This window comes from Salvelinus alpinus, chromosome 32 (genome assembly GCF_045679555.1).
Source record: "Salvelinus alpinus chromosome 32, SLU_Salpinus.1, whole genome shotgun sequence".
NCBI classification, from domain to species: Eukaryota; Metazoa; Chordata; class Actinopteri; order Salmoniformes; family Salmonidae; genus Salvelinus; species Salvelinus alpinus.
This window is the reverse complement of record NC_092117.1, coordinates 1,244,424-1,267,984: the sequence shown is the minus strand read 5'-3', so window position 1 is coordinate 1,267,984 and position 23,561 is coordinate 1,244,424. Positions and strand designations below refer to the sequence as shown.

Sequence of the window (23,561 nt, the reverse complement as noted above, 5' to 3'; positions counted from 1 at the left end):
TGGAAATTATCTAAGCTCTATTGCAATTGCCATTCAGTTGTTAGAACGCATACCATTGACGTAACAGTAGTCAGATTAGGCTACAGTTAAAACAAATTCAAAAAAATTAAACACTGGCTGGCTGTTGTTGTCAAACATATTCAGGTCATATACATATTCTTAATATTTGATTCAGTGATTGAAATTATGACCCCATCCTCAGTAACATATTCCAGCAAGGTTTTGGAAAGCACTAGCAGTTCGTACCTCTTAATCGCCTCGCTATTCATGTTAAATTAATTTGTATGTTAATTTGAACTAAGCAAGCTGCTAAATCTACTACCTCATTACCATATTGATATTTATTTTTTGCTCCTTTGCACCCCAGTATCTCTACTTGCACATTCATCTTCAGCACATCTATCACTCGTGTTTAATTGCTAAACTGTATTTTTTTCGCCACTATGGCCTATTCATTACCTTACCTCCTTAATCTTACTACATGTGCACACACTGTATATAGACGTTTCTATTGTGTTATTGACTGTACGTTTGTTTATCCCATGTGTAACTCTGTGTTGTTTGTGTCGCACTGCTTTGCTTTATCTTAGCCAGGTCGCAGTTGTAAATGAGAACTTGTTCTCCACTGGCCTACCTGGTAAAATAAAGGTGAAATAAAATATATTAAAAAATCATTCAATTTACATCTGGCCTACATCTTGTCTAGGCTACTGTAGACTATTTAACATGAGATGTAGGCCTATCAGGGGCTATAGGCTACCTGCCTTTATCTAAGCAAACCATGGCAAAATTGAATTACAATCATAATCCCAGATTTTAGTCTGTAGCCTATGTGTATTGAAATGTGTCAATCTTGCAAATGGGCCATTTGTAGTCTGAACATTTGGCACATAATAAGAGCACAATTGCCAGAAATAAAGCCTAACATTAGTTTTTTATGTTCATCCAAGTTTTTCTTGTTCAGAGATTTCAAGATCTTCTGTCCAACTTTCAGCACTCAAACTCTCCTTTCAGATGTATCTATAGTTATGAACATGCGCTAAGGGGATTTATTTACAATTATAAACCTGGTTCAAGCCCTGAATGCTGATTGGCTGAAAGCCGTGGTATATCCGACCATATACCACACGTATGACAAACGTTACGTTTTACTGCTGTAATTAAGTTGGTAACCAGTTTCTAATATCATTCAGGCACCCCCTGCGTTTGCGGTATATGGACAATATACCACAGCTAACGGCTGTATCCAGGCACTCCGCATTCCATCATATAACGGCCGTATCCAGGCACTCCGCATTCCATCATGCATAAGAACAGCCGTTAGCCGTGGTATATTGGCCATATACCATACCCCCTTGTACAAATAATCTGGCAAGTTTAATAAAGGCGAATTATGTTTTCTCTTGCCACATATTCAAATTCCTTTATTAGGTCATGTCATAGCTTGCAATCATTTTTTAATTGTTAGACACTACAGCACTGTTGGAGCTGGGAACTAAAGCATTTCGCTACACCCCCAATAACGTACTAAAAATGTGTATGTGACAAATAACATTTGATATGATTCATTATTTTGAGGAAACCTGAATTTTGCTTCTAATATCTTTGCAAGTTACTATGATATTCCTTCTTAATTGGCTCGATAACTTTATGGGAAAACAGTTTATTGTATAAATATGGCAATTCCTCTCTTGCTGTGAGAAAAGGGGCTTTTGTGCAGTGTTTGTTTATCTGTTCATTGGGTTAGACATTTTCGCATGACCTGGAAACCCTGTCGGTTTTGCCTGAAAACATTTCATATTTACAAAATCTTGTAAAAGTTAAAGGAAGAGAGTAGGCTATTTAGTTTCAACGACACAGAGTAGCAACAAGCGCACACACCCAGGGCGCACAGGAGAGATTGGATTGCTTTGCTTACCTCCAACCACGGTCGCCAGGTGAAAATAGAGCAGAAACCTCAGCAGCAAATGGATCCGTAAAGTTTCTCTGCTGTATAATTCCCACGTCATTATTGTCTTCTGTCGTCTATGTAGCCTACTTTTTAATATTGTTCTTCCTTCAGACGTAGTTTTTTTGCCCTGCTGATATGTTAATTATTTTAACTGCGTTGGAATAACAACTTTTGACACGTGACACTCTATGCTACAATGTCACTAGTAAAAGTAAGTTACAAGTAGTCCTGCCAAATTTTTGTGACTTGATGTCTTGCAGGAGGATATACTGTTGGCAAAATAATGCACTCCAACAAAAACCGCCCATGCGCGCTCGCGCCTCCCCCTACCTTCTCTCTCTGTCTCGCTCCTCCCCCTACCCACACTCCTTTAGCTGTTGAATGTTCCTCCATTCCAAAAACAACTGCATAAGTGTATTTTGACACCGAATTGTAGTTACAGTAGATAGTTTGACTGATTTATTATATATATATATATATATATATATATATTATTTAATCCAAAGTATAAGTATAATTTCAGTATTTGAACTTGGCTTCTGTTCTTTGTTACTTAATTTCCTGTGTGTGTGAAGTGTCTGCATGTGTCTGTATCTGTGCCTGCAGTCCTGTGCACGCCCACGGCCCCATACATATAGGCCTACATTTTGTGCACAACAAAACGGAAACATCTAACCAAGGTGCAGGGGAGGTCAGCAGGTCCCCAGATCACATGTGATAGAAAAAGGTGTAGAATTGCAGTAAATTAGCTCTAAAACTGCAACATTTTCTCTCAACCTCATGGCAAAATGTGTAGAATAGCAGGAAATGTAGTGTTTGAAGTCTTTTTTTGGATAGATAGAGAGGAGAGAGTTGCTAAAATAGCAGTAAGTTAGAAGGAGAGGAGACATGTTAAAAAAATATTTTAAATTCTCGAGACAATTGAGACAGTACCAAGAAAAAGTATGAAAATGTAGGCACTCACTACTGTAACTCACTCTGTATACAAGAGCGTCCGCTAAATGACAAAAACAAATGTAAATGTAAATTGTGTATGTGTGCCATTCAGAAGGTGAATGGGCAAGACAAATTATTTTCACACAAACTGGTCCAACACCCAAAGGACATTGAGCCAACAACCGTGGGAAGCATTGGAGTCAACATGGGCCAGCATCCCTGTGGAACGCTTTCGACACCTTGTAGAGTCCATTCCCCGACGAATTGAGGCTGTTCTGAGGGCTAAAGGGGTTGCAACGCAATATTAGGAAGGTCTTCCTAATGTTTTGTAAACTCAGTGTATGTAGGCCCTACATTCAATAGAAAAATATATAACTCGCACCTATCGTATTATCAGGTGCGTATTACTCAAGGCCATCAGACTGTTAAATAACCATCACTAGGCGGCTTCCACCCAGTTACGTAACCCTGCACCTTAGAGGCTGCTGCCCCATATACATAGACTTGAAATCACTGGCCACTTTAACAATGGAACAGTAGTCACTTTATTAATGTTTACATATTTTTGCGTTTATTCATCTCATATGTATATACTGTATTTTATTCTACTGTATTTTAGTCTATGCCACTGTGACATTGCCTTTCCTAATATTTATATATTCCTTAATTCCATTCTTATACTTTTAGGTTGTGTGTATTGTTGTGAATTGTTAGATATTACTGCACCGTTGGAGCTAGAAACACAAGCATTTTTCTAAACCCGCAATAACATCTGCTAAACATGTATATGTGACAAATAACATTTGATTTGATTTTAACAGTATACCATTTTTTTTAAAGTCCTCGATGAAGATCTACCCAGACCAAAACATTGTTATACAGTATATGTTATGGTAAATGTGTAAAAGGGAAATCTATATATTTCCTGTGACCATATAGATCTATCAAACATGTGGAGTGTCAAGATCACTAGTGTGCTGGAGTGTATTTTTCACTCAGTAATGTATGTGCCCTCAACATGATTTTTCTACATCCATTTTTGTTTCCCCACCAGTCATCGACCACCATCTACGTGCGTATAGTGGATGAAAACGACAACGCGCCAGAGTTTCCGGAGGAGGAGTATGTGACGGTGCTGAGCGAGGGCCCCGACACCTTGGGGGCCACCATTGCCACAGTAACCGCCATCGACCCAGACGAGGGCCTCAACGGCACCCTCCGATACACCATCGACCACGGCAACCTGGCCATCACCTTCTGCATCAATCAAACTACCGTAAGAATATGGACAGATATTTTACACTAGATGGTGGTAACTTTCACATGTCCCCCCCACATTCTGAAATTGCATTTTTGTCCACCCTAGTTTTATCATTGGAATGTGATACAATGCTAGGCAACGGTGTGCTTCAGGACTATGCAGACGCCTCCGAGCGGTCGGTTAGGCTGTTTGAAGTGTTTATCCGACTGGATTTAGGACCACCCGGACACCATAGGACGGGCTGACAGGCTGTGTGAAAGCAAAGCTTCTGGAAGGCTGGCTGGACCAGCATGAGATAGTTGATCATGGTTCAGTGTACACGTTACACTCTTTCACAGAGTTGTAAAAGGAACAGAAACGGGCTACTCTTTAGTTGACTAATGTATCTGGCAAAGAAAAGTAAACTAGTGTTTATTCGCAGCGCTGCGCTAGTATTGTAACTGACATGTAAAGTTAGCTAATGTTTCATCCCCTCTCGACTGAGGTGAATGAATAAGCTATGCTAGTGAGTAGCTACCACAGCCAGGTCAGCTCTAGCCTCTAGTTATATGTTAGATAGCGATATGAGGTGGCTATTATTACTATCTAAAGCAGTTGTTTGTTTTGTCACTTTTCAGAAGTAAATTAACTTGGCAGGCTTTCACCAGTTGATGTGCCGTTAGAAAGAGAGCTAGCAAAAAGTTGGCTCACATTAGCTGTTATTTTCGCCTCAATCAAACTAGACCTGAATTAAACAAGGAAATTATTGGCCAAACGATTGAAGAGTGATATTCTGATGTTTCTTCAGGGCCATGTGAGTTGTATTAGTCAGTATGTCAATGTAACGTTATTGATCTGTCAGTTCCCTGATCTAATTCCCTACTTTTCACACTGACACAGTAATAAACAGCTAACGTTACATGCTTCACTGTCATGGTGCACAGTAGAGGTCTGTACAGGACAGCTTTCTTCACCCCACACTCGCTCCCACCCACTACCGCAAGAACTGGTCCCAAACTCAACTGCAGTCCCACAATGTTATTTTAGGCGTATGTGATGTAACTCACTTGCCAGCCATTGTCCCAGCAATTTTGCACCCTATAGGCAATATCAAACGCGCAAAAATAACTTAAATAGGTTAAATTACCAGAGAATTTCACATGGTTCTTATATTTTATTAATGGGCTATATCAGCCAATATGCTAGATGTAGTTTGAAGAGAGCAGAGTTGGATTGACTTGCACTTTCACTTGAGCTATTTTTCTAGACTACCTTTTAGGAGTGGGAAGATTTTCAGATGGAGAAATATGGGTGATCCATTTTTAGGCCTATTTACAGGCAATGTAGTAAACTATAGCCTAATCACAGGCCTATTTAGGAAGTACATTTCCTTGGAAAGATAACTGTCTCGTGCTTCTCCACCCATGTATACATAGCCTACTTTATTTATTTGAGACCACACGCGCAACTGATCTCGCAAGTATGGCTACTGAACTGGAGGCAGCAAGAATGATGACAGCAACACTACATTTTGCAATTTCCAATAGGATATAGCCTACCTTTTAGGATGACGATTTGCAGGCAGAGACAAATGCATGGGTAATCCATACTTAATGAAAATGCAAAGGTGAAACGCTCGCTCACCATAGTAGCCTAACATGCTGACCAGACAGCCTGTTCGCGTGCGCCCCCCACACCAGACGCGATCAGGACACGCAGGTTGAAATATCAAAACAAACTCTGAACCAACTATAGTAATTTGGGTACAGGTCGATAAGCAAACTTTCATGGCAATTTAACTAGCTAGCTTGCTGCTGCTAGCTAATTTAAAATAACAACATTGGGTTCTTATTTTACCTGAAATGCAAAATGTCCTCTACTCTGACAATTAATCTACAGATAAAAGGGTAAACCAAGTTTGTTTTAGGTAATCTCTCCTCCTTCAGGCTTCTTCTTCTTCGTTGGACTTTATATGGCGGTTGGCAACCAACTTTAAGGTGTATTACCACCACCAACTAGACTGGAGTGTGGACCTCAGTTCATCTTTCAATCACCCACATGGGTATATGGTCCTAAAAACCAATGAGGAGATGGCACGTGGGTAAATGCTCCTAGAGCGTAACAGAATAAGATACAGTAGAATAGTATAGAATACAGTATATACATATGAGATGAGTAATGCAAGATATGTAAACATTATTAAGTGACTGAGATACCGTAGCATGGTATAGAAAACAGTATATTCACATGAGATGAATAATGCCAGATATGTAAACATTATTAAAGTGACTAGTGTTCCATTCCTTAAAGTGGCCAGTGATTTCTAGTCTATGACTATAGGCAGCAGCCTCTATGTGCTAGTGATGGCTGTTTAACAGTCTGATGATATTGAAATAGAAGCTGTTTTTCTGTCTCTCGGTCCAAGCTTTGATGCACCTGTACTGACCTCGCCTTATGGATGATAGCGGGGTGAACAGGCAGTGGATCGGGTGGTTGATGTCCTTGGTATTTTAGGCCTTCCTGTGACACCGGGTGCTGCAGGTGTCCTGAAGGGCGGATAGTTTGTCCCTGGTAATGCGTTGGGCAGATCGCACCACCCTTAACCTCTCTAGGATGAGAGTGGCGCTAGCGGCACTCCCCCCCCACCCCCACTGAAAAACCAGTGCCGCGAAATTCAAAAACAATATTTTTTTTAAATATTTAACTTTCACACATTAAAGTCCAATACAGCTAATGAAAGACACAGATCTTGTGAATCCAGTCAACATGTCCGATTTTTAAAATGTTTTACAGGGAAGACACAATATGTAAAGATGTACATCTATTACCTAAAAACACATTAGCATAATCCACCATCTTTTATTTGTCCACCAACACCAGTAGCTATCACCAATTCGGCTAAACTAAGATATTTATAGCCCCTAACCAATAAAAAAACTCATCAGATGACAGTCTGATAACATATTTATGGTATGGGATAGGTTTTGTTAGAAAAAAGTGCATATTTCAGGTAGATGGCATAGGTTACAATTGCACCCACCGTCACAAATGGAATAGAAAAACTACTTAGAGCAACGTGTTTACCTACTTACTAATCATCAAACATTTCGTAAAAATACACAGCATACACGAATCGAAAGACACAGATCCTGTGAATACAGACAATATTTCAGATTTTCTAAGTGTCTTACAGCGAAAACACAATAAATCGTTATATTAGCATAGCACATAGCACATAGCAGCCCAGCATTGATTCTAGCCAAAGTGAGCGATAAAAGTAAACATCGCCAAAATATATTAATTTTTTCACTAACCTTCTCAGAATTCTTCAGATGACACTCCTGTAACATCATATTACACAATCCATATAGAGTTTGATCGAAAATGTTTATATTTAGCCACCAAAATCATGGTTAGACAATGTGAAATGTAGCTCAGCTGGTCAGAAAAAGTCTGTGCGCCACTTAGACAGTGATCTACTCTTATACATAAATACTCATAAACGTGACTAAAAAATATAGGGTGGACAGGGATTGATAGACAATTTAATTCTTAATACAATCGCGGAATTACATTTTTTAAATTATCCTTACTTTTCAATACAGCTTGCGCCAAGCGAAGCTACGTCAAAAAACATGGCGTCCGAAGCCACTAACACTTTTCGACAGAAACACGATTTATCATAATAAAAATGTCCTACTTTGAGCTGTTCTTCCATCGGTATCTTGGGCAAAGGATCCTTTCTTGGGTCCAATCGTCTTTTGGTGGAAAGCTGTCCTCTTGCCATGTGGAAATGCCAACTGCGTTCGGGATGAACTGGAAGCGTGCCCAGCAATTCACAGCGTTTCAGAAATAAATGTCCCAAAATCGCACTAAACGGATATAAATTGCTATAAAACGCTTTAAATTAACTACCTTATGATGTTTTTAACTCCCATAACGAGTAGAAACATGACCCGAGTAATATTACTCCCTCCACTAATGCTTGGAACAGGTGCGGGTCGGTGTCCTCTAGGCGCTTGACGCAGCTCCAAAAGAGTGACTAGCCTCAGGGTTTTTTAATTTATAGTGCCTGTGAACGCGCAATCGACCCCATTCAAATCGTCATCACGTAAAGACATCCAGGGGAAGACGTAAGCAGTGTCCGTATAGTCATAGCAATAACAGTGCCCTTTTAACTGACTCCAGAACAGTGGCCAAATTTTTTGAAATCTGACTCCATGTCAGGGAAATTGCTGTAGAATGGGCTCTGTTCCACTTAGAGACAAAATTTCAACTCCTATAGAAACTATAGACTGTTTTCTATCCAATATTAATAATAATATGCATATTGTACGATCAAGAACTTTGTGGGAAGCCGTTTCAAAAAATTACACGATTAGCATAAATAGCCACAACAGCGCCCCCATCAATTAAGCCTTTCGGTTGCGGGCGGTGCAGTTGCCGCACCAGGCGATGATACAGCCCGACAGGATGCTTTCAATTGTGCATCTGTAAAAGTTTGTGAGGGTTTTAGGTGACAAGCGATATTTCTTTAGCCTCCTGAGGTTGAAGAGGCTCTTTTGCGCCTTCTTCACCACACTGTCTGTGTGGGTGGTCCATTTCAGTTTGTCAGTGATGTTTACGCCAAGGAACTTGAAGCTTTCCACCTTCTCCACTGCGGTCCCGTCGATGTACATAGGGCACCCTGTGCTGTTTCCGATCATCACCTTTGTTTTGTTGACGTTGAGTGAGAGGTTGTTTTCCAGGCACCACACTACCAGAGCCCTCACCTCCTCCCTGTAGGCTGTCTCGTCATCGTTGGTAATCAAGCCTACTACTGTTGATTAACGGTACTTCACTGTACGCAGATTAATAATATCTGCAAACTTGATGATTGAGTTGGAGGCGTGCTTGGCCACGCAGTCATGGGTGAACAGGGAGTACAGGAGGGGGCTGAGCACGCACCCTTGTGGGGCCCCAATGTTGAGGATCAGCGGAGTGGAGGTGATGTTTCCTACCTTCACCACCTGGGGGCGACCTGTCAGGAAGTCCAGGACCCAGTTGCACAGGGCGGGGTTCAGACCAGGGCCTCGAGCTTAATGGGTATTCCTCTTGTCCAGATGGGATAGGGCAGTGTGCAGAGTGATGGCGATTGCATCATCTGTGGATCTATTGGAGACGGTAAGCATATTGAAGTGGGTCTAGGGTGGCAGGTAAGGGAGAGGTGATATGACCCTTGACTAGTCTCTCAAAGCACTTCATGATGACAGAGGTGAGTGCTACGGGGCGATAGTCATTAAGTTAATTTACCTATGCCTTCTTGGGTACAGGAACAATGGTGGCCATCTTGAAGCATGTGGGGACAGCAGACTGAGATAGGGAAAGATTGAATATGCCCGTAACACACCAGTCAGCTGGTCTGCGTATGCTCTGAGGACGCGGCTAGGGATGCCGTCTGGGCCGGCAACCTTGCAAGGGTTAACACGTTTAAATGTTTTACTCACGTCGGCCACGGAAAAGGAGTGCCCACAGTCCTTGGTAGCGGGCCGTGTTGGTGGCACTGTGTTATCCTCAACGCGTTATCCACCTTGCCATGGTTAAATGTGGTGGTTCGCTCTTTCAGTTTTGAGTTAATGATGCAATCTATCCACGGTTTCTGGTTAGGGTAGGTTTTCATAGTCACAGTGGCTACTACAGCTCCTATACACTCCCTTATAAACTCAGTCACTGTATCCGTGTATGCATCTAGCTTATTTTCGCAAGCTACCCGGAACATATCCCAGTCCACTTGATCAAAACAATCCTGAAGTGTGGATTCCAATTGGTCAGACCAGCGTTGAATAGCTCTTATTACGGGTACTTCCTGTTTGAGTTTCTGCCTATAGGAAGGGAGGAGCAAGATGGAGTCGTGGTCAGATTTGCCGAAAGGAGGGCGGGGTAAGGCCATGTAAGCATTCCGGAAGTTTGAAAAGCAGTGGTCGAGAGTTAGCAGCGCGAGTAGTACAGTCGATATGTTGATCTTCGGCAGCCTTGTCCTCAAATTTGCTTTGTCAAAATCCCCAGCTACAATAAGTTTCGAGTTTGCATATAGAGGATGTCTTAAAGACAATCAAAGGTTGTCTTTGTACTATATTTGTAAGAATTGTTCATTTGTTAGACTATTTGGTAAAGGTCCAACACAATATTGATGATTGAAAGATCATGTATCTAGTTCAAGACTTATCAAACACTTAAACATTCGGGAAGTATTCAGATCCCTTGACTTTTTCCACATTGTGTTACGTTATAGCCTTATTCTAAAATTGATTAAATAATTTTTTCTTCCTCATCAATCTACACACAATACCCCATAATGAAAAAGCAAAAACTGTATTTTAGACATTTTAGAAAATGTTAAAAAAAATATATATATATATTTACGTAAGTATTCAGACCCTTTACTCATTACTTTGTTGAAGAACCTTTGGCAGCGATTACAGCCTCGAGTCTTCTTGGGTATGACGCTACAAGCTTGGCACACCTGTATTTGGGGAGTTTCTCTGATTTTTCACTGCAGATCATCTCAAGCTCTGTCAGGTTGGATGGGGAGTGTTGCTGCAAAGCTATTTTCAGGTCTTTCCAGCAATGTTTGATCAGTAAACAACAGTAAAAATACATTTGAAAATAAAAGTAGCAAGGCTATATATAGACTATATACAGGTAGTATGTACATGTAGGTATGGTTAAAGTGACTATGCATATATGATGAACATATATATATATATATATATATATATATATATATATATATATATATATATATATATATATATTATGAACAGAGAGTAGCAGTAGCGTAAAAGGAGGGGTTGCCACTTCTGCGTTGTCTTGGCAGTGTGCTTCGGGTCATTGTCCTGTTGGAAGTTGAACCTTCACCATAGTCTGAGGTCATGAGCGCTCTGGAGCAGGTTTGCATCAAGGATCTCTCTGTACTTTGCGCCGTTCATCTTTCCCTCGATCTTGACTAGTCTCCCAGTCCCTGCCCCTGAAAAACATTCCCACTGCATGATGCTGCCACCACGTTTCACCGTAGGGATGGTGCCATGTTTCCTCCAGACGTGATGCTTGGGTTTCTGGCCGAAGAGTTCAATCTTGTTTCTCATGGTCCGGGTGTCCTGTAGGTGCCAAGTGGGCTGTCATGTTTCTTTTACTAAGGAGTGGCTTCTGTCTAGCCACTCTAACATAAAGGCCTGATTGGTGGAGTGCTGCAGAGATGGTTGTACTTCTGGAAGGTCCTCCCAACTCCACAGAGGAACTCTGGAGCTCTGTCAGAGTGACCAACGGGTTCTTGGTCACCTCCCTGACCAAGGCCCTTCTCCCCCGATTGCTCAGTTTGGCTGGGCGGCCAGCTCTAGGAAGAGTCTGGGTGATTCCAGACTTCTTCCATTTAAGAATGATGGAGGCCACTGCGTTGTTCGGGACCTTCATTGCTACGGACATTTTCTGGTACCTTTCCCGAGATCTGTGCCTGGAGACAATCCTGTCTCGGAGCTCTACGGACAATTCCTTTGACCTCATGGCTTGTTTTTTGCTCTGACATGTACGATTTGACATTATGGGTTATTGTGTGTAGATTGATGAGTAAAAATATGTATTTAATACATTTTAGAATAGGGCTGTTATGTAACAAAACGTGGAAAAGGTGGGTCTGAATACTTTCCGAATGCTCTGTACTTAATAATCTCTTGACAGTTGGCATTTTTGCTTACTTTTTGTTGTTGGGCCATGGGTCATATTAAATTGTGTAGAAATGCAGGAAATGTGGTTTGCTTTAGATGACCCCAAAATGGAGGGCCCCCAGACCCACTGCCAAGTTATGTCCCCCTCTGCAAATTGCACTGCTGGGTGATTTAAAAAGTCATATTCAATCGATCAATAATTTAATAATACTTTTAGCAAAAAATATATATTTTTAATTTACAATATGTAAAAACTTTGTGAAACATCACAGCACAGTTTAAAATATATTGCAAATAGAAATCAAAACTGGATGGTGTTCAGAGACAGATGGGAGGGGATGAGTGGAGCTGAATGATGGGACTAAAAACAAACAAAAGATAACTATTGTAATATATACTGTGTCTGTAAAATGTATATGATATGTATATACTGAAAGTAGAAGCCTAAATGTTGTCCATTAGGGGAGGGATGGTAGGGTTAGGGGAAAATAATAAAGGAAAATATATTTAAAAAAATAGATACAGTACCAGTCAACAGTTTAGACACATCTACTTATTCCAGGGTTTTTCTTTATGTTTACTATTTTCTACATTGTACAATAATAGTGAAGACATCAAAACTATGAAATAACACCTAAGGAATCATGTAGGAATCATGTAGTAACCCAAAAAGGGTTACAAATCAATATCAAAATACACTGCTCAAAAAAATAAAGGGAACACTTAAACAACACAATGTAACTCCAAGTCAATCACACTTCTGTGAAATCAAACTGTCCACTTAGGAAGCAACATTGATTGACAATAAATTTCACATGCTGTTGTGCAAATGGAATAGACAAAAGGTGGAAATTATAGGCAATTAGCAAGACACCCCCAATAAAGGAGTGATTCTGCAGGTGGTGACCACAGACCACTTCTCAGTTCCTATGCTTCCTGGCTGATGTGTTGGTCACTTTTGAATGCTGGCGGTGCTTTCACTCTAGTGGTAGCATGAGACGGAGTCTACAACCCACACAAGTGGCTCAGGTAGTGCAGCTCATCCAGGATGGCACATCAATGCGAGCTGTGGCAAGAAGGTTTGCTGTGTCTGTCAGCATAGTGTCCAGAGCATGGAGGCGCTACCAGGAGACAGGCCAGTACATCAGGAGACGTGGAGGAGGCCATAGTAGGGCAACAACCCAGCAGCAGGACCGCTACCTCCGCCTTTGTGCAAGGAGGAGCACTGCCAGAGCCCTGCAAAATGACCTCCAGCAGGCCACAAATGTGCAACTGCTGTGTCTTTGTGAGAGCCAGAGTAGGTGAATGGATGCCGCTTGAATGGATGTGTGGTTCCCACCGTGAAACATTGATGAGGAGGTGTGGGGTTGCTTTGCTGGTAACACTGTTGGTGAATTATTTAGAATTCATGGCACACTTAACCAGCATGGCCACCATAGCATTCTGCAGCGATACGCCATTCCATCTGGTTTGCGCTTATTGGGACTATCATTTGTTTTTCAATAGGACAATGACCCAAAACACATCTCCAGGCTATGTAAGGGCTATTTGACCAAGAAGGAGAGTTATGGAGTGCTGCATCAGATGATCTGGCCTCCACAATCATCTGACCTCAACCCAATTGAGATTGTTTAGGATGAGTTGGACCGCAGAGTGAAGTAAAAGCAGCCAACAAGTGTTCATCATATGTAGGAACTCCTTCAAGACTGTTGGAAAAGCATTCCAAGTGAAGCTGGTTGAGAGAATGCCAAGAGTGCAAAGCTGTCATCAAGGCAAAGGGTGGCTACTTTGAAAAATCTAAAATCTAAAATCTTTTTTGATTAATTTAACACTTTTTGATTACTTCATGATTCCATATGTGTCATTTCATAGTTTTGATGTCTTCACTATTATTCTACAATATAGAAAATAGTAAAAAATATAGAAAAACCCTTGAATGAGTATGTGTGTCCAAACTTTTGACTGGTACTGTATATATACAGTATATATTATTATTATGTCCCCAGCACTTCTAAAACTAAAATTGCTCTTTTGTTTAGACTGATACCTAACTTACTGTCCAGACTTTGATCCAAACACTATTTGTAGACCTTTCAGATAGTTTAGCTTGCCTGACTCAATGAAACCAATATAATTGTTGCAGAAGTGCAAACCCTGCCCTCCAGGCAGGCTAAAGCAAACATTCAAAGTATTTAAAAAAATGTCAGTAAGTATTTGAACCAAGGTCTGGTAGTATGTGTAGTTTGTGAAAACACTATAGTACAATATTTTGAAAAGCGTTGAGTGTTAAAGTAGTTGTCTTTTTGTGCATGGGGTGTCCAGGGAAAGATTGTTGCAGTGAAGGAGCTGGACTTTGAGATCAGCAATGGGCACTACGCACTTGTCGTCACAGCAACAGACCAGTGTCCCATCCATGCCCTCCGCCTGACATCCAGCACTACGGTGATGACAAAACACAGACACAGACACACACACACACACCTACACACTACATGCACAAATCACTCTTTATACACATCATGTTTATCAAGGCATTGTTTTAATGTAGTTTGTACACACATCATATTGAAGTTGCAATCTGTGATATTTGCAGGAGTTTTTGTTCATTAAAATTAATGACCCACATTTTTTTTTTAATCCAAAAAGTGAACTATCCCTTTAATCACATCATAAACATACATATAGACCATACAGATCTCTTAGCAGGTTGTTTCCACCGGTCTTTTCCAGGTGTTGGTGAATGTCCTGGATGTGAACGATGTGACCCCCACCTTCCCCAAGGTCTATGAGGGGCCCTTTAAGATAACAGAGGGCCAGCCGGGGCCTCGGGTCTGGACCCTCAAAGCCACTGACCAAGACTCTGGACTCAACGGCAAAGTGGAGTACAGCATCACTGCCGGAGATCCCCAGAGTGAGTAGGATGTGTGTGAATTGGGGTTAGGGCTGTTACGGTGACGTATTACCGCCACACCAGCAGTCATGAGTCATGACCCACAGTCAAATTCCATGTGACCTTTGAGTCATGGCAACTGCAGTCATAGCCAAAAGTTTTGAGAATGACACAAATTAAAATACATTTTCACAGTCTGCTGCCTCAGTTTGTATGATGGCAATTTGCATATACTCAAGTATGTTATGAAGAGTGATCAGATGAGTTCCAATTAATTGCGGAGTCCCTCTTTGCCATGCAAATTAACTGAAACCCCCAAAAACATTTCCACTGCATTTCAGCCCTGCCACAAAAGGACCAGCTGACATCATGTCAGTGATTCTCTCGTTAACTTCTTACGGGCAGGTCCCACCTGGCCAACATCCGGTGAAATTGCAGAGCGTGAAATTCAAACTACAGAATTATAAATATTTAACTTTCATAAAATCACAAGTGTAATACATCAACATAAAGCTTAACTTGTTGTTAATCCAGCAGCTGTGTCAGATTTCAAAAAGGCTTTACGGCGAAAGCTCACCATGCGATAATCATAGGACAGCGCCCCACATACAAAAGCATGAAAAACATATTTCAACCAGGCAGGTGCGCCACGAAAGTCAGAAATAGCGATATAATAAATGCCTTACCTTTGAAGATCTTCTTCTGTTGGCACTCCAAAAGGTCCCAGATACATCACAAGTGGTCCTTTTGTTCGATAATGTCCTTCTTTATATCCATAAAAACTCAGTTTAGCTGGCCCTCTTCAGTCAATAATCCACCCAGTTTCTCTCCATCAAAATGCATACAAAATGAATCCCAAACGTTACTAATGAACTTTTTCTAACAAGTCAAACAACGTTTTTAATCAAACCTCAGGTACCCTAATACGTAAATAAACGATACAATTTAAGACGGAGAATCGATTAGAGTAATTGTCGAGGTTACCTAGCCAGCTACACTTTCAAACAAAGTCAACAACGCAGCCACTGCTAGCTAGCCTATTTCACCAGCCAGCAGTACTATATCATTTTAGTCAATAAGATTTTTTGCAACGTAAGCTTAACTTTCTGAACATTCGAGACGTGTAGTCCACTTGTCATTCCAATCTCCTTTGCATTAGCGTAGCCTCTTCTGTAGCCTGTCAACTATGTGTCTGTCTATCCCTGTTCTCTCCTCTCTGCATAGACCATACAAACGCTTCACACCGCGTGGCCGCTGCTACTCTAACCTGGTGGTACCAGCGCGCACGACCCACGTGGAGTTCCAGGTCTCAGGCAGCCTCTGGAACTGCCGATCTGCGGCCAACAAGGCAGAGTTCATCTCAGCCTATGCTTCCCTCCAGTCCCTCGACTTCTTGGCACTGACGGAAACATGGATTACCAATGATAACACTGCTACTCCTACTGCTCTCTCCTCGTCTGCCCACGTGTTCTCGCACACCCCGAGAGCTTCTGGTCAGCGGGGTGGTGGCACTGGGATCCTCATCTCTCCCAAGTGGACATTTTCTCTTTCTCCCCTGACCCATCTGTCTATCGCCTCCTTTGAATTCCATGCTGTCACAGTTACCAGCCCTTTCAAGCTTAACATCCTTATCATTTATCGCCCTCCAGGTTCCCTTGGAGAGTTCATCAATGAGCTTGACGCCCTGATAAGTTCCTTTCCTGAGGATGGCTCACCTCTCACAGTTCTGGGTGACTTTAACCTCCCCACGTCTACCTTTGACTCATTCCTCTCTGCTTCCTTCTTTCCACTCCTCTCCTCTTTTGACCTCACCCTCTCACCTTCCCCCCCTACTCACAAGGCAGGCAATACGCTTGACCTCATCTTTACTAGATGCTGTTCTTCCACTAATCTCATTGCAACTCCCCTCCAAGTCTCCGACCACTACCTTGTATCCTTTTCCCTCTCGCTCTCATCCAACACTTCCCACACTGCCCCTACTCGGATGGTATCGCGCCGTCCCAACCTTCGCTCTCTCTCCCCCGCTACTCTCTCCTCTTCCATCCTATCATCTCTTCCCTCTGCTCAAACCTTCTCCAACCTATCTCCTGATTCTGCCTCCTCAACCCTCCTCTCCTCCCTTTCTGCATCCTTTGACTCTCTATGTCCCCTATCCTCCAGGCCGGCTCGGTCCTCCCCTCCTGCTCCGTGGCTCGACGACTCATTGCGAGCTCACAGAACAGGGCTCCGGGCAGCCGAGCGGAAATGGAGGAAAACTCGCCTCCCTGCGGACCTGGCATCCTTTCACTCCCTCCTCTCTACATTCTCCTCTTCTGTCTCTGCTGCTAAAGCCACTTTCTACCACTCTAAATTCCAAGCATCTGCCTCTAACCCTAGGAAGCTCTTTGCCACCTTCTCCTCCCTCCTGAATCCTCCTCCCCCTCCTCCCCCCTCCTCCCTCTCTGCGGATGACTTCGTCAACCATTTTGAAAAGAAGGTCGACGACATCCGATCCTCGTTTGCTAAGTCAAACGACACCGCTGGTTCTGCTCACACTGCCCTACCCTGTGCTTTGACCTCTTTCTCCCCTCTCTCTCCAGATGAAATCTCGCGTCTTGTGACGGCCGGCCGCCCAACAACCTGCCCGCTTGACCCTATCCCCTCCTCTCTTCTCCAGACCATTTCCGGAGACCTTCTCCCTTACCTCATCTCGCTCATCAACTCATCCTTGACCGCTGGCTACGTCCCTTCCGTCTTCAAAAGAGCGAGAGTTGCACCCCTTCTGAAAAAACCTACACTCGATCCCTCTGATGTCAATAACTACAGACCAGTATCCCTTCTTTCTTTTCTCTCCAAAACTCTTGAACGTGCCGTCCTTGGCCAGCTCTCCTGCTATCTCTCTCAGAATGACCTTCTTGATCCAAATCAGTCAGGTTTCAAGACTAGTCATTCAACTGAGACTGCTCTTCTCTGTGTCACGGAGGCGCTCCGCACTGCTAAAGCTAACTCTCTCTCCTCTGCTCTCATCCTTCTAGACCTATCGGCTGCCTTTGATACTGTGAACCATCAGATCCTCCTCTCCACCCTCTCCGAGCTGGGCATCTCCGGCAAGGTCCACGCTTGGATTGCGTCCTACCTGACAGGTCGCTCCTACCAGGTGGCGTGGCGAGAATCTGTCTCCGCACCACGTGCTCTCACCACTGGTGTCCCCCAGGGCTCTGTTCTAGGCCCTCTCCTATTCTCGCTATACACCAAGTCACTTGGCTCTGTCATATCCTCACATGGTCTCTCCTATCATTGCTATGCAGACAACACACAATTAATCTTCTCCTTTCCCCCCTCTGATAACCAGGTGGTGAATCGCATCTCTGCATGTCTGGCAGACATATCAGTGTGGATGACGGATCACCACCTCAAGCTGAACCTCGGCAAGACGGAGCTGCTCTTCCTCCCGGGGAAGGACTGCCCGTTCCATGATCTCGCCATCACGGTTGACAACTCCATTGTGTCCTCCTCCCAGAGTGCTAAGAACCTTGGCGTGATCCTGGACAACACCCTGTCGTTCTCAACTAACATCAAGGCGGTGACCCGTTCCTGTAGGTTCATGCTCTACAACATTCGCAGAGTACGACCCTGCCTCACGCAGGAAGCGGCGCAGGTCCTAATCCAGGCACTTGTCATCTCCCGTCTGGATTACTGCAACTCGCTGTTGGCTGGGCTCCCTGCCTGTGCCATTAAACCCCTACAACTCATCCAGAACGCCGCAGCCCGTCTGGTGTTCAACTTTCCCAAGTTCTCTCACGTCACCCCGCTCCTCCGCTCTCTCCACTGGCTTCCAGTTGAAGCTCGCATCCGCTACAAGACCATGGTGCTTGCCTACGGAGCTGTGAGGGGAACGGCACCTCCGTACCTTCAGGCTCTGATCAGGCCCTACACCCAAACAAGGGCACTGCGTTCATCCACCTCTGGCCTGCTCGCCTCCCTACCTCTGAGGAAGTACAGTTCCCGCTCAGCCCAGTCAAAACTGTTCGCTGCTCTGGCACCCCAATGGTGGAACAAACTCCCTCACGACGCCAGGTCAGCGGAGTCAATCACCACCTTCCGGAGACACCTGAAACCCCACCTCTTTAAGGAATACCTAGGATAGGATAAAGTAATCCTTCTAACCCCCCCTCCCCCCCTTAAAAGAGTTAGATGCACTATTGTAAAGTGGTTGTTCCACTGGATATCATAAGGTGAATGCACCAATTTGTAAGTCGCTCTGGATAAGAGCGTCTGCTAAATGACTTAAATGTAAATGTAAATGTAATCGTTATTGTCTTTACCGGAGAAAAATACCAAAGAAGGCGCTCTCTTTAACACGCTTGGAAACACAGCCAAAATGGGAGCCACTTAGAAAAACTACAATTTCTGGCCAATTTTTCCAAAAACAAGCCTGAAACTCTTTCTAAAGTATGTTGACATCTAGTGGAAGCCCTATAAACTGCAATCTGGGAGGATTTCGCCTTATAATAAAAGTGACAGCCATTGAAAACAATGGTAGGCTGATTTTTTTGGGGGGGGTGGTTTGTCCTCGGGGTTTCAGTTGTGTTATACTCACAGACATTATTTTAACAGTTTTAAAAACTTTAGAGTGTTTTCTATCCAAATCTACTGATATGCATATCCTAGCTTCTGGGCCTGAGTAACAGGCAGTTTACTTTGGGCACGCTTTTCATCCGTACGTCAAAATACTGCCCCCTACCCAAAAGAGGTTAACACAGGTCTGAGTGTTGACGAGGACAGGGCTGGATATCACTCTGTCATGCTGATTGAGTTCGAATAACAGACTGGAAGCTTCAAAGGAGGGTGGTGCTTGGAATCATTATTCTTCCTCTGTCAAACATGGTTACCTGCAAGGAAACACGTGAGTCATCATTGCTTTGCACAAAAAGGGCTTCACAGGCAAGGATATTGCTGCCAGTAAGATTGCACCTAAATCAACCATTTATCGGATCATCAAGAACTTCAAGGAGAGCGGTTCAATTGTTGTGAAGAAGGCTTCAGGGCACCCAAGAAAGTCCAGCAAGCGCCAGGACCGTCTCCTAAAGTTGATTCAGCTGCAGGATCGGGGCACCACCAGTACAGAGCTTGCTCAGGAATGGCAGCAGGCAGGTGTGAGTGCATCTGCTCGCACAGTGAGGCGAAGACTTTTGGAGGATGTCCTGGTGTCAAGAAGGGCAGCAAAGAAGCCACTTCTCTGCAGGATAAACATCAGGGACAGACTGGTATTCTGCAAAATGTACAGGGATTGGACTGCTGAGGACTGGGGTAAAGTAATTTTCTCTGATGAATCCCCTTTCCGAATGTTTGGGGCATCCGAAAAAAAGCTTGTCCGGAGAAGACAAGGTGAGCGCTACCATCAGTCCTGTGTCATGCCAACAGTAAAGCATTCTGAGCCCATTCATGTGTGGGGTTGCTTCTCATCCAAGGGAGTGTACTCACTCACAATTTTGCCTCAGAACACAGCTATGAATAAAGAACGGTACCAACACATCCTCCGAGAGCAACTTCTCCCAACCATCCAGGAACAGTTTGGTGAGAAACAATGTGTTTTCCAGCATGATGGAGCACCTTGCCATAAGGAGAAAGTGATAACTAAGTGGCTCGGGGAACAAAACATCGATATTTTGGGTCCATTGCCAGGAAACTCCCCAGACCTTAATCCCATTGAGAACTTGTGGTCAATCCTCAAGAGGCGGGTGGACAAACAAAAACCCACAAATTCTGACAAACTCCAAGCATTGATTATGCAAGAATGGTCTGCCATCAGTTAGAATGTGGCCCAGAAGTTTAATTGACAGCATGCCAGGGCGGATTGCAGAGGTCTTGAAAAAGAAGGGTCAACACTGCAAATATTGACTATTTGCATCAACTTCATGTAATTGTCAATAAAAGCCTTTGACACTTATGAAATGATTGTAATTTTACTATAGTAACATCTGACAAAAATATCTAAAGACATTGAAGCAGCAAACTTTGTGAAAATTAATATTTGTGTCATTCTCAAAACTTTTGGCCACGACTGTAGACTTCTCCAAAACTGCGCTCTGATGCCCATGATGGTCATTAGTAACCTACCAAACTTGCCAATGGCCTGGTACTCAGCACTCTATTTAAGCAATAAGGCACGAGGTCGTGTGGTATATGGCCAATATACCAAGGATAATGGCTGTTCTTATGCACAACGCAGCGTGGAGTGCCTGGATTCAGCCCTTAGCCGTGGTATATTGGCCATGTACCACAAAACCCAGAGGAGCATTACTGGTATTATAAACTGGTTACCAACATAATTAGAACAGTAAAAAGTCATTTTTGGCCATACCCATGGTGTACAGTCTGATCTACCACGGCTTTCAGCCAATCAGCATTCAGTGCTCGATCCACCCGTTTTATAATGACCCTCTAACCACTCTAACGCCAATACAATCGAAAATCTAATCAAAAACTTAATGAGAGCCCTGGTATTCAGAGTTTTAGCGGAATAGGATCGCCTGTTGCGCAGCGAGAGCCAGCTCCTCATAGCTGGTTGATGCATAGAATGAAATATGTGTTCCTATAAGCCCATGTTGCGCAACATTTCAATAGGTTATGCTATGCAATTGTATGACAAAACATAATTTTGATGGCCTCTTTTAAAAATAGGAGGATCCCATCAGCTTTCTATAGGCTAGGCCAGGCATATTCATTGCGCGGATTGCGTTGATTGGCGGCTCGCGGTACAGACTACCAAATACAGCAAAATGTCTAATAGTTTCAGAGCATTCAAATTACACAAACTGCACTATTTCACTCACCCAATATGTGGCTTTATATAAGATGTTGAGCTGCTGCATCAAATCAAATCAAGTTTATTTTATATAGCCCTTCGTACATCAGATATTATCTCGAAGTGCTGTACAGAAACCCAGCCTAAAACCCCAAACAGCAAGCAATGCAGGTGTAGAAGCACGGTGGCTAGGAAAAACTCCCTAGAAAGGCCAAAACCTAGGAAGAAACCTAGAGGAACCAGGCTATGAGGGGTGGCCAGTCCTCTTCTGGCTGTGCCGGGTGGGGATTATAACAGAACATGGCCAAGATGTTCAAAATGTTCATAAATGACAAGCATGGTCAAATAATAATCAGGAATAAATGTCAGTTGGCTTTTCATAGCCGATCATTAAGAGTTGAAAACAGCAGGTCTGGGACAGGTAGGGGTTCCATAACCGCAGGCAGAACAGTTGAAACTGGAACAGCAGCAAGGCCAGGTGGACTGGGGACAGCAAGGAGTCATCATGCCCGGTAGTCCTGACGTATGGTCCTAGGGCTCAGGTCCTCCGAGAGAGAGAAAGAAAGAGAGAAGGAGAGAATTAGAGAGAGCCAAGATGTTCAGAATGTTCATAAATGACAAGCATGGTCAAATAATAATCAGGAATAAATGTCAGTTGGCTTTTCATAGCCGAACATTAAGAGTTGAAAAGCAGGTCTGGGACAGGTAGGGGTTCCATAACCGCAGGCAGAACAGTTGAAACTGGAACAGCAGCAAGGCCAGGTGGACTGGGGACAGTCGAGTAAACTGTGCAGTCGAGTATTCTGTTGCTTCGCTTTACACTAGGCTAGCGATGGAGGCGAGAGCTGGAGGGCCGAGAGAAGCTGCAGTTTAGTCCACTCTACTGCACATTTTTTGGGCCACATCAAAGTAAATATGTATCACTATCTTTGGCCGAATCGAACATTTAAAATGGATCGATATGTAGTAGTCAAGCACAAGCAACTACATAATAATGAGCAAACTGCCACTACAAATAATGAGGGTGAGGATGAGGAAGCTGTTAGTAGAGCCGCGCACACAAATGAGAGACAAGCTAGCAAAAAGAGAAAGGTATGGCTGTTGAAAGATAAATCGTATGTTTCAAAATGGACAGCAGAATTGTTCTTTGTACTTCATGGCACAAACCCACTTTGTTTAATTGGCAAGAAGACGTGCGCAGGTTTTAAAAGTGGTAATTTAGAACGCCATTTCAATACCACACATACAAAGAGAAATATCCACCTGTCAGGGACCTACGAAAAAATGATATTCAACAACTTACTGCTTTGCTGACAGGACAGCAACCGCTGATGGACAGAACGACTTCTGCAGAGAAACTGACAGAGGCAGCATATGAGATTGCATGGGATCTTGGCTAGGCATAAGAAGGCCTTTATCGACATTGACATAGGGAAAGAGTGCTTTTTGTCTTCAGCAGAAATAATGTATGCTGACTCCAGTAACGAAGATGATATTCTAAAGCAAATGAAAGGACTACAACTATCAGACAACCATAATAAGAAGGGTTGAAGAAATAGGAAAAGACATTGGTAAGCAGACAAACAAGGATATATCAGCGGCTCTGTTTACCAGCAGAGCATTGGACTAAAGCACGGATGTTTGTGACATTGCTTAGTTATGCGTATGCATTCTGTTCCCGAAAGAGGAATCTTATCGGGAAGTACTTTTGTGCTTATTACCACAGAAAGGTCAAAGGAGCGGAGTTGATGTGTTGAATGCACTTCAGACCTAGGGCTGGGCAGTATACCGTATTTTACTATATACCAGTATTTATTCACGGACCGGCTTGGGTTTTTACTTTACCTTCTATAACGGTATTTGAATGTTTGGTTTGTTAAATGTGATACGCTGTGTGTAACGTCCATTTTTATAGTTACTCCGATACTTGAGTCATTCCTCTCTGCTCTCTGTCTCTCCATGCTGCTTTCCACACAGACCAAGTCCCACCCCCTGTCACTCAAGGAGCGCATTTGTTGTTGCTTGACCACGAGACACTTTCGTTCAGTCTGCATGGT

At 43.2% G+C, this 23,561-nt stretch overlaps 2 protein-coding genes across 2 annotated transcripts in view; one reads left to right on the top strand and one right to left on the bottom strand.

Annotated features, from left to right (window-relative positions):
- Positions 1-2,585, bottom strand: part of vsir (V-set immunoregulatory receptor) — a 41,477-nt gene extending 38,892 nt beyond the window's left edge. The window contains exons 1-2 of the mRNA XM_071380445.1: positions 2,552-2,585; positions 1,919-1,956 (exon numbers count right to left, since the gene is read on the bottom strand). Of these exons, the coding sequence (XP_071236546.1) occupies positions 1,919-1,956; positions 2,552-2,585 (72 nt within the window). The remainder of the gene's footprint in view (positions 1-1,918; positions 1,957-2,551) is intronic.
- cdh23 (cadherin-related 23) overlaps positions 1-23,561 on the top strand; it is a 727,760-nt gene that overhangs the window by 600,319 nt on the left and 103,880 nt on the right. Inside the window, exons 38-40 of the mRNA XM_071379722.1 lie at positions 3,942-4,163; positions 14,150-14,269; positions 14,558-14,738. Coding sequence (XP_071235823.1) covers positions 3,942-4,163; positions 14,150-14,269; positions 14,558-14,738 — 523 coding nt within the window. The remainder of the gene's footprint in view (positions 1-3,941; positions 4,164-14,149; positions 14,270-14,557; positions 14,739-23,561) is intronic.